Below are 11910 nucleotides of genomic sequence, written 5' to 3'. Positions count from 1 at the left end.
CATGACTGTATGCTGTATTTCCAACTGACTTGGACACCTTTACCTACATTTTGCATATATGGTTCCAACTCACCATGTCCCAAATTGAAATCATGATGTTCCCTTGAAAACTTACTCTCTACTTGCATCCCAAACTACAAACATGAGCACTAGCCTTTTATCCTCGATTCTGGCTCTCTCCACTTGAGCAAGTCCAGTACCTGGGTATCTGTGATCCCTTCCCATTACTGTTATGAAGGTGTCTCACCAGCATGCACCTGGCCTATCACTGCATCTTGCCTGCTCTCTTTGCCTCCTGCCTTCACCCCAACTCTCCACCCCCTTTCCACACTGCTGCCCCAGCTGCCCCAGATGTTTTCTCAATTGCAAATGGGAGTCCATCACTCTCCGGTTTAATATCCTTCACTGTTCCTGAATTGCATTAAAAAACAAATCCAGGACTGGAGGCATGGCTCAAGCACTACAGCACCTGCTTAGCAAGTGTGAGGCCCTGAATTCAAACCCCAGTACCACAAAAAGAAGAAAAAAAAAAACAGTCCAATTCATTGGCAAGCCTTACCTGTCTTAATCCAAAACCTTTGTTCCCCCCCCACACACGTCTCTGGCCACAACAAAACATCCTGTGCAGTGTTTTCATGCTTCCAAGCCTCACCGTTCTCTCCCTAGTCCTTACAGACTTGTCATAGCCTTCTGACTGGAGGTTTTCTTGTTTCCACTCAGGCATGTGAACTGCTTGAGGACAAGGGTAGTACCTTGTTCACCATGGAACTTCGTGCACTATGCTTTGCACTTAGTGGGTATACAACAAATGTCTGTCAGATGGAAGAATGACGTGCAGCACTCAGAAGCTGTGACACAACCACATAGGTGGCACAGACTTGTCTTGGGGAGCCCTTCAGACTTTTTTTTTTTTTTTTTTGTGGCACTAAGGTTTGAACTCAGGGCCTTATGCTTGCCAGGCAGGCACTCTTACTGCTTGAGCCACTCTGCCAGCCCTTTTTTGCGTTTAGGTATTTTCAAGATAGGGTCTCACAAACTATTTGCCAGGGGCTGGCTTTGGACCACAAGACTCCTGATCTCTGCCTCCTAAATTGCTAGGATTATAGATGTGAGCCACTGTGCCCGGCCCCTACAGACTCTTTAAGAGTTTCATAGCCCAAACCCAACAGTTGCAGAACTCCCTTTTGATATGGATTTAACTATGTTAAATTGATAGCATATATTTTATTTCAAAAATTTGTATTAAATTAACTAGAGGCATTGTTCTGTTCACCCCTCCCATTTTTTTAAAGTATTTGTTTTGGAGAAACTATTTACCCACTTAAAAGACTAATTAAAACACGGTTTCTTCTGGTGCGCAAATAGCTGTTTGGGCGTCCTGATTACCTGCAGATAGTTACAGAAGTCTCAGGACTTCCCTCAGTTTAAATATTTTCCTTTTTTCTTGTATCTCTCCGTTTGCCCATCGCAGAGTCGTAGAGAACTGAAAACGCTTCTCTTGGCAACTTTCAACAGCAAAAAACGGGGAGGGGGGGAGCTAAAAGAATACAGTGATTTTTAAGTGTCCAGTTAAGACATAGCTCCTTAACTGTTGAGGTGAACACCAATGCCTCTCACATCGTGCACTCCTAGAATCTTACTACCTAATGCATTTCCATTCTTTAGGATGTCGATCATTACCACCTAAAGGGACACTAGACGGGCTGCGTAAAAGCATCGTATTAAAAAGTTAAGCTTTTTCCCTCAGAAAACTCGTTTCCGCAGAGCTATCAATGAAGTGAGAGAAATTAGGTGACTCCTGGTCATCATGCTGGTTTTTTCATGTGGTTTATGCTCAAACCAAATTAAAGAATAAAAATCGCGCAGCTGCAGTCTAGTCCCGGGGCGGGGCCGCAATGGGAGGAGCCTTCGGGAGGAGGCGGGGTTGTTCTTGTGGCCGGGAAGACGAAGAAGGGGCGGGACCAACCCGGTAGGCGGGGCTTGGCGGGGCACAGCAAAACCGCTGCTCGCGCGGCTCCCGGGCCTCCTCAGCTACCCGTGTGCGCGGTGCACGAGCGCTCTTGTTCTGGAAGAGCCATCACGGCGAAGGGACGAAGCCGGGAGGTCGCCATTTGCGCCTCGCCGGCTGCAGAAGTTGTTGCCATACATTTCATATGTGCATTTCCCACGCCTCACTCGTTCCCTGCTTTCCCTGTCTCACACCTCCACAGTGGCCATGGCCTTGTCACCAAAGTCGCAGCCACACTCCTTCCCAGAAGGCTCAGTTAATCCCTGCCGGCCGCCACCCTCTCATCCTAACCACGGAAGCCGGACACAAGCGGAGCAGCAAGGAGGGAGTGGGGCGGCGCAGCGGAGCGTTAGGGCAAGTGAGGGAGCTTCGACCAATGGCAGGGTGCCTTTGAGGGCGGGAGGCGGGGCGAGGGCTGGGGGGGGGGGGGGCACGGCCTGGCGCGGGGGGCGGAGCCTGGCGCGGGGGCGGGGCGGGGCGGGCCAGGGGAGGGGGCGGAGAGACGCCGCCGCCGCTGCCGCTGCCGCTGCCGCCGCCGCCGCCGCCGCCGCGGCTGCCGCAGCCTCTGGGAGTCTGGAAAAGGGGAAGCGAGAGCGAGCGAGCGACTTAGTCCCCGGGCGGCGGCGGCGGCGGCGGCGGCGGTGGCGGCCCGGGCGGCGCGACGGCCGGGGCGGAGGCGCTGCTGCGGCGGGGGCAGGCGGGGGCAGGCGGCGGCGGCAGGGGCGGCGGCGGCCCACACCAGCCATGCCGAATAAAAACAAGAAGGAGAAAGTAAGTCTTCGGCCCGGGCGGCCGGGACGGACCAGGGCGGGGGAGCTGCTGCCCCGGGACCCCCAGGTCGGGTCCCCGAGGGCGGCGGGCTGGGCCAAGCGCCCCTGAGGCCGGTGGGGGCGGGGAGCGGCGGGTCGCGCCGGGCAGCTGGGCCAGGCCCGGCGATCGGGAGGACTGAGGGAGGGCAGGTGCCGCCGAGGTGGCGACCCAGCCTGACGGGCCGGGAGGGTTGCACGGACCCGGCTGCGAATGTCCAGGGAGGGATCCTGGACGCTGACACAATTGCATGCTGTTCCGGAGGGACGCCCTCGGGCTCTAAAATACTGTTGTTATGCTGGGTGTCGGCGGTGGTGACGGCTGTGTGCAGGGTGTTGCGTTTGCATTTGGGGGTGGGGGGTGTATCCTTTTGCTTCAGGTGGAGCTCGGTAGCGTTTCACGATCGCCCCAGAAATCTTCACTCAGGCATTAGGGTGGAAGGGAAGAAAGGTATATGATGTGGCGCTTTCAAAAATGCCAAAACCGCTGCATAAAATTGGGTTTATCTGTTTCTGTTTAAAGTTTTCAACCCCAGATACAGATGAAGAAAACGAAGAGAATATTTGGGGTGGGTGGGGTGTAGCATTGCAATATTGTATATTTAAACAATATGACGTAGATTTCCTGCTGGTATGGATTAAAACCACCAGGTGCTCTAGTTAAATTACATAAATCAGTTTTGAAACAGCATTTCGTTTAACTGATGTTTAGCAGTCTTAAAATTGAGAAGACTAATTGCTTTTCTTTGATGTTTCCCAGGAACCACCAAAATCAGGGAAAAGTGGAAAAAGTTCAAAAGAAGGACAAGACTCAGTAGAAGCAGAGGTAACTGTCCTCAGATACTCACTTTGTTTTTCATGATCAGCTTTTAATGTAGGGTTTAAAAACTGAGGATGCTAAAACCCAGTGTCTTCTAAAATGTTACCCTATGTGAGACTTTGTGGTGTCCTGCATTTGAGTTACTCAGGCATTTTTCCGCTTTGGAAAAATATTAATGCTTTAATGAAAGCTGTGTGTATCTGTGAAGCTGCTGTTTTTAAGTTTATTCCGCCATCTCAATCCTAGATGCCCTCCTGTGTAGTCTGGTCATATAGGGCCTCTGGCTGGAGTTCATGCCCTTTTAGCTTCAGGGTCCTGCCCCTTCTTTTGCAAACTGCCAGGTGGCTTTCTCAGTGACTCCTTCTGTTTCTTCCATCACCCTATTTTCCTCTGTGCTGTCTCTGCAGCTAGTGCTTGAGCAAGCTCCTTTTTCTCTTGATGTCTTGTCCCTTAGCTTTTTCAACCCAGTAGTGTTGGTATTTTTGATATAGCTAGTTTGGGTGTTTTTGTGCAACCTTCTATTTCTCCCCTCCACCCCCTCTCCCCCCCATTCGTGAGTTCTGACTTTTCCTTCTCTCTAACTTTGGGCTTATTTAATAACAGATGGAATGCTCTGTGAGGATTTCATCCACCTGGTGGAATCTGTGTTCCTTGACACAGTTGTGACTTGGGAGTATTTGCAGAGTCACCACTTTCCTTTGCCTTTTCTTCCTTGTTACTAATTGTCATGGAAGTATAGTGCCCAGGGCCAAGGGTCCAAGAGCTCCCATGAGCCCAGGCAGAGCAGATATGTCCTTTTGAATCCATAGATACTAAAAAGCTGCTTAACTTAGTGTTACTTCTCCAGAGCTAATCATTAAAGTCTTATCACAAATAACATTAATTTGTGACTGTCAGACCCTTTTCTATACATCATATTAGAATGAATTAAATTCTGCCTGGGGAACAGTTAACTGGTAATAAACTACAGTAGACTCTTATTAGCCCCAGGTTATCTTTTCCCTATCATTTGGTATATTCTAAGCCTCCCTCCTCTGCTGCTGGTCGTTTATTCCAGTAAATCTGTTGCCCTCCCTAGAGCAGAAAGCAGAAATCCCAAAGGTTCCTTACATACCAATGGTTAGGATTATTTGTACCAGTTATCCCTGCCCCACACACACACACTTTTGTTTGGCTATACTGGGGTTTGAACTCAGGGCTTAATGCTGACTAGGCAGGTACTCTGCAACTTGAGCCACTCTGCCAGCGCTTCTTTGTGTTGTATATTTTCGTGATAGGGTCTCATGAACTCTTTGCCCTGACTGGCCTCAAACCTCAATCTTCCTGATCTCTGCCTCCTGAGTAGTTAAGATTACAGGTGTGAACCACCAGTGCCCATCATCGTTGTCCTTCTTTATATTAGATAATCAAGTTTTACTATGGCATGCTTGGATGTGACTTGCTTACTTCCCGGGTCACCGTTTTTACTATTTAGATGAAATAGAGTTGCAGTTCAGGGGTATATGCTTTCTTTTTTGGTTTGTTGCTCTTTCATTAAAACTGCTTAGACTTCCTACTGTTCCCTAAACCTTTCTTGCTAACGTTCCTGTATCCCCTTACTGTTTGGGTCACAAAGGAATATCAGTGTGTATGTTTCATTTGTTCCTACTTTAGTGGAAAGAACCTGGCTACTAAGGATGAATAATGTTAAGTTTGAACCTGAAAAAGCCATCAGTAATTCAAAGATGTAATACAATTGCTATTTAAAAATGAGTTTATAAGGTAGATTGGGTTCTTAGACTGTCAGTTGCGTTAGGACTCTTGAGTGTGGCCTGTAGTGTCTGAGTGTGATGCCCCACTTGTCTTTTTGTATTTTTTCTAGTGCTACTGTCTAAGAGCTGGAGCCACAGAGCTTGAAATTACCACTGAAAAACACTGAAATGTTGGGCACTTCACTACTTCCTCATAAGGATACCAGAGGCAACATGGCATATTAAGCATGACACTTGGCAGATCACTGTGTAAATTATTTTGCAGGAGTTCAAATTGAGGCACTTCAGTTCATCTGAACTTTGTGTGGACCCTTGCTCTTTGATTGTTGTTTTCCTCCCCTCAGTCTTCAACTCTCTTCCTCTCTCCTAGTTCCACCCACTTACCAAATATGATTGACTCGTGCAGGTGAATTAAACCATTATTGCACACGTTTTTCCTTTCCTGTCTGCCTGTGTTACTTTGAACTTGAATATTTTAACCTGAGCAATTTAAGTAGGTTTGATATTCCCATGCTGCTTTTCAAACCTTTCGAACATCATGTCACTTTCACAAAGCAGCAGTTACTTATGTTTCCCCTGAACATACCTGTGAGAGTAGACAGTTACCATGCTTGGGCTCCACAGCCTAAAGGGATATGGAGGGCAGGGGCCTGTACCTGTCCAGGGAAGAGCTGCCAGAGGTTTGCGAAGTAATGCCAGCAGAAGAATCATTCAAGAATTGGCCTGTGGTTGACTTAACACTCCACTTCAAGTGTGTGAGGGGCCTTACAATGAAACCCTAAGCGTCTTCTATTCTCACAGAAGACAAGGCAGCAACTAGTCCACATTATAGACTAACTTTTTGGTTAGAACAAGGGACTGTGTGACAACATGATCTTTTTTCCATAAGGAAGATAAAGTCCTGGAGTAAAAAAGTAGTAAAGTGGAAAGTACTTCAGCCTGGGGTTTAGAATATTAAAGCATTGATTCCTGTTTTCCATAATTAATGTCACTTAACTTGTGTGACCCTGTTTCCTTGTCTCTAAAATGAGTTAATGAGCTTAAGATTTGGCCATTTTTTAACTATATGGTACAGATTAGGTTCTACTCTACCTAAGAAATTTTGCCCTGCAAGATGTCTGGCAAGATGCAGCTCAATGTAACAAAATACTGTTAAAGGTCATCTCTACTGTACCCAACTTGTGCCTTATTCTAGAAATTTGTACTTGTTCAATGATACGTTAATACATTTTTCTTTCCTTCCTTTCCTCTTCCAAATAGAGTGTTAAAATTTGACTTGTTGCTTATCCACATGTGTCCTGGAAATGAAAGTTTGTGTCTAATACTCACTGCTGGTTTTATAGCACACCTGAAAGGAACAAGGCTCCAGCTGGGCTCATGCGTCACTTGAAGTTGGAAAATGTGGGGATTGATGGGAAACCTGATTTTGAGTAGCTTTTCTCGGTAGCATTCAAACCTGAGGAAGCATGACTAGACACATTTTATGAGTATCTAAAATCTTAATAAATTGCTCTGAGATCCTAAAGTTTGATTTGCAGGATCAGATCATAGGCTGGTGTGGCTGAATTGTTTTGTTTTGTTTTTTTTAAATTTGTGTACTGTGTCCAAAGTTACGTTTTAAGAAATGTTAATGCTTTTTGTAAAGTGATTTGTTTTCAGCACATTAAAGGTGGTTTGAGTATTGTTCCCTGGTCATGTATTTTGCGTGCCGGCTCAGCTTGGTTTTGTTTGAAAGTCTCTACAGCAACTCTTACATAACATCTATTGCTGAAAAGAAAGCTGAACAATCCACCCTTGGACTTGATAGCTTATTTTGACACCTTCTACTTTTAGGAATAACTTCTTTTTTAGAATCTGTCCTTTTACATTCCATTGCCACCACCCCCTAGTGTCCTGGAGTAAGGGAGACTGAGACTTGTCTGAGGTCATTCTGTGCTAGGTGGTTGGATTTCTTTGGTGGCACTGGGGTTTGAATGCAGGGCCTCATGCTTGCTAGGGCAGACATTCTGCCACTTGAGCCACACCATCAGCCCTTTTGCTTTAGTTATTTTTCAAATAGGGTCTTGCATTCGACTGGCCTGGACAGTGATCCTCCTATTTTACACTACCCTCATAGCTGGAATGACAGTGCCACCATGCCTGGCTTATTAGTTAAGATAGGGTCTCACTAATTTTTTGCCTAGGCTAGCCTCGAATTGTGATCCTCCCAATCTCCACCTCCCAGATATAGTTGGGATTACAAGCATGAGCCACTGCACCTGGCTTGGAATAAATTTTTATTAATTAAAACATACTGATCTGATAGCACATCCATTACATGTTAACATAAATCTTTTTTTCACTATCTCTGTAGCAGGAATTTTCTCCTGAGTAAGTTGGAAGAGAACAATGGGAATTATTTGGGGAGAGCTGTATGGTGACATAGCCGGCCCCCTCTGGGGGGACCCTTGACTCCACTCCAGCAAAGATCAAAGTCATCATCTCTAGGCTTATTTCTCAGTGCTCAGCTTCACTGGGACCTCTTGTACCCTGTTTTTCATTCTTTTCTTAGCTCTTTTCTATGCAACCCTCAACTGAACTCCAGTGAAACCCAGAGTCAAAGTAGTAATACTTGAGAAATCCTTTTGGCAGTAATTATGTAGAAAATGAAATTTCCTGCTTTGAATTCCTTTGTCTTGCTTGGCTTTTCCCAACCTCCCTACCACCTTGCTCAGGTTCATGGGAAAGATGGCTCTGTGCAGAGGGATGAGCTGCAGGTGGGAGAGCTCGGGAGTTGTTAGATGATTCCCTGAGCTGACTGTCCTTGAGGCCTCAAAGAAGCATTTAGTTCTTCCTTAAGCTGCCGGTTCCTCTAGTTCACAGCTACACAGGTGGTGGATGCTGAGGGCTCCCATGTATCCTACTGCTCAGTCTCTACACAGGACATGTGGAACCAGTATTTTGTTGTGGGGCTGTTCTGGGGTCCTGTGCTTTGTAGGATGTTCACCAACATCCTTGGTCTTACCCACTAGATGCCAGTAACCAAAAGTGTGCCAGGCATTGGTAAACGTTTCCTGGAGGATGGACCCTCATACCTGCTGAGCCACTGCACTAAAAAGACCCCTTCAGAGAGAGTGTACATTTACCTACAGAGTGTCCCTGCCACCTACTCATCTGGGCACACTTTCCTGGAGGACTGCAGTGCTCAGACAAAAGGGGAGTGCTCCTGTACACACTTCAAGGTTATTGAGAATTGCAAAGAGCTTTTATGTAGGTGGACTATAGCTATCTACTGAAAATGTCATAATAGAAATAAAATTTTATTAAATTCACCAAAAAAAATGGTATTGCTTTAGGTTTTTGCAAATCTTTTTAGCTGTCTACCTCTTCATTCAGTCCATTTTGATATCACGTGCAGCCTGTGAAAAATTCCACATCATGATGCTTGAAAGGGCGAATCATGTTTATTCTTTTTTGTTTGTTTTGCATTACTTGTAATCGAACTCAGTCAAGGCCTTGTGCTTGTTAGGCAAGCACTCTACTGTTTTAGTAGCACCTCAGCTAAATCATGTCTTAATGTTATCATGAGAACAGTTTTGAGTTCTTGGACCCCTAAAAGCATGTAAGGGACCCTACCCTCTATGTAGCGGTCCCCAGACCATATTTGAGGACCACTGTTTTAGAATACTCTCCTTGTCCTCTGCTGACTAAACCTTTCATCTTTTTAGCTTCAACTCAAGTTCACCTATTCTGAAATTTACCGGAAGCTTTTTTCACTGTCTTGGACCATATTTTTCTCTGTCTTCTAAACTGTTAGTAGTTATTGACTGTACCAGTTATTCACACTGTCCTGTGACTTGCCTCCCTAACTAGATGAAGCCTTGTAGGACAGCGATTTAATGTGCTCCTCCTTTGCACTTTCCATGTATGTTAGGACCTAGAGTTAAGAAGTATTTGTTTGGTAGATTTCAAAAGTGCTGAGGAAAAAAGAGAGTTTTAAGCCAATTAGGTTGCTATTTTTCCTGATACTATGAATTTAGGAAAGGAAAAAAAAACCCTTTTCTTAAAAGACAGCCAATCTCTTCATTACCTTTTTGATCCCTTAAGGAAATTTCAATGCAGAATTTTCATTTGATATTATTTATCTTAAATAAATAGCATTATACTAACACAAAAGATTACAGTACTTGGGACTCTTTCTTTCCCTTTCCATACTTCCTTCCTTCCTCTCTCCCTCCCTCCTTCCCTTTCTTCTTTCTTTCCTTCCTTCCTCTCTCCCTCCCTCCTTCCCTTTCTTCTTTCTTTCCTTCCTTCCTCTTGTTTGAGTTGTTGAGACAGAGTCTCACTATGTATCCCAGGCTGGCCTCAAACTCATGATCCTCTTGCCTCAGCCTCCAGAGTGGTAGGATTACAGGCGTGAATCACCACACTTGACACAGGACTTTTTCTAATGTGTTTTGAAAGTTTTATGAAGTAGAACATTTATTTTTAGTTTGCTTTAACATGCTTAGTAGAAGAAAGGGCAGTGGTTTAAAAAAAAAGTAGAGTCTAATAAGATATTTTTAAGCATTTCAAAATAGAAGTTCCACTACATTTGTTTCCAGCGATCTTTGGAGGTACAGATATCTATCTATCTATCTATTTTTTAAGGCAATATCAAGGATTGAACTCAGGGCCTTGCACTTGCTAAGCAAGTGCTCTACCTACCACTTGAGCCATGCCCCCCTTCTTTACCCCCAGTGCTTTTGCTTAGGGCCAGCCTTGAACCATGATTCTCCTACCTGTGTCTCTTGAGTAACTGGGATTAAAGGCATGAACTACCTCGTCTCACTTTGCATTTCTTAATTTAAATTTATTTGACGAACCAAGTTTGGTGATGCACAAATGTAATACCAGCCCTGAGGAGGCTGAGGCAGAAGGACTGCAAGTTCCAGACCAGTCTGGGCTACATAGAGAGTCCCAGGTCACCCTGGGATTCAAAATGAGACTGCCTCAAGAAACTAAAACAATTTATTTGGGGGATCTTTCTTGGTAGAATATGCTTTGAATATGTTTTATAAGACAAAAATTAAGGTTTGGTCTTGTATACACTGGGTCCTGTGCAAGCATTGCATTGTGGATTGTGGAGGATCAAAAGAATAACAAGCTGGGCACCATGGCTCAATCCTACCATCCCAACTACATGAGAAGTTGAGGTTGGGAGGATCGCTGTTCCAGGTCAGCCTGGGCAAAAAAGTTTACGAGATACCATCTCAACAGGAAAAGCTGGGTGTGGTGGTACGCGTCATTCCAGTTATGGTGGGAAGCTAAAATAAGAGGATCACAATCCTGGCTGGCCCAGGCAAAAAAGTGAGACTGTACTTCAAAAAATAACCAGAGTAAAAAGGGCTGGAGGTGTGGCTCAACCAGTAGAGCACCTTCCTAACAAGAACAAACCCCTGAGTTCAAACTCCAGTACCAAAAAAGAGTAACATAGTCCTGACACATTAAGAACTTGAGTATTGGCTGTTTGCATCATTTGTGACATGTGATCCCTGTTGCCTATGGTCGTTCAGTGTACTTGGGAGTAACTTGGTTCCCATTTGGTAGGATCCTGTTGTTGAGTGGAGGGGACAGGATGGAACCCACCTCAGGGAAAGAGCCAGCTGGAGCTTGGCTAAGAGCATCAAGTGCTTGAAAGCAGCTAAGCTGACACAGGCTCACCACTGAGCTGTGGGGCTCCATAAAGCATGTTAGGCATGGATGGGGGTGATGGTTAAAGTCCACAGATGTCTTTGGTCAACATTCCTTTTCTAAGAAGGATTCATCCAGTGAGTGGTAGGAATAATCTAGCATAGTCCAGGACATGGCAGAGCTCAGAGTTCCTGTATTCAGATGTGCAGACTCACAGCCTGCCACACAGCAGTGCACAGGTTTCCTCTGCCCTTGTGGAGGAGCTGGGTGGTCAGCCTGCTGCCAGCATGAGTATTGGGATGTCTTCCTAAAGCACAGGAAATTCCTCTCGAAGACTTCAATTAGGAGAAGAGCCTCTAGTGTTTCCATAATCAGTGAGAACCTGTCAGAGGTCAGGTTCGGCAAGACATTGTGTGTCTGATCACTTTGCATTTTCCCATCAGTGAGTTGGGTTAAATAGACTCCCCTGTACCCTGTTTCTTGACAGGTGTGAGAACTACTGCTACAGGGAGGTCCTGCTTCCCCAAGCCAGTGTTGTCTTCATTTCTCCACCTGGGGGAGTCAGAGAACAAGCCTTGAACTTAAACTCCAGAAAAGAAACCACTAATTTGAAGACACATTGGATTTTCCTTCATCATATATATATATATATATATATATATATATATATATATATATATACACACACATATATTTTTTTAAGATAAGATTTATGGTCATGGTCTTAAAGAGATTTGTTTCAGACACCCTGCAGCCCACGGGTGTCAATGCTGACCAAATGCTGGTTTTGCTCAGTGGTAATATCAAAAGGACACAGGAGTTCTGAAAGTGTTAGAACTGCCCAGACAGGATGCTGGCCATTTGCCACATTGA

At 45.3% G+C, this 11910-nt stretch overlaps 1 protein-coding gene across 4 annotated transcripts in view; it reads left to right on the top strand.

The window, feature by feature from the left end:
- The first annotated feature begins 2639 nt into the window (after positions 1–2639).
- The window catches only part of Ppp2r5c (protein phosphatase 2 regulatory subunit B'gamma), a 144623-nt gene continuing 135352 nt past the window's right edge, over positions 2640–11910 (top strand). For 2 of the 4 annotated variants that reach the window (XM_020178852.2, XM_020178853.2), the window contains exons 1-2: positions 2640–2779; positions 3575–3640. In XM_020178852.2, coding sequence (XP_020034441.2) covers positions 2753–2779; positions 3575–3640 — 93 coding nt within the window. In that variant the 5' untranslated portion in view covers positions 2640–2752. Of the gene's footprint in view, positions 2780–3574; positions 3641–11910 lie in introns of those variants that run through there. The other 2 variants (XM_020178854.2, XM_074067148.1) reach the window with 2 other exon arrangements.

The sequence above is a fragment of the Castor canadensis genome, chromosome 3, assembly GCF_047511655.1.
Source record: "Castor canadensis chromosome 3, mCasCan1.hap1v2, whole genome shotgun sequence".
Lineage (NCBI taxonomy): Eukaryota > Metazoa > Chordata > Mammalia > Rodentia > Castoridae > Castor > Castor canadensis.
This window is presented reverse-complemented; position numbering and strand designations above follow the sequence as displayed.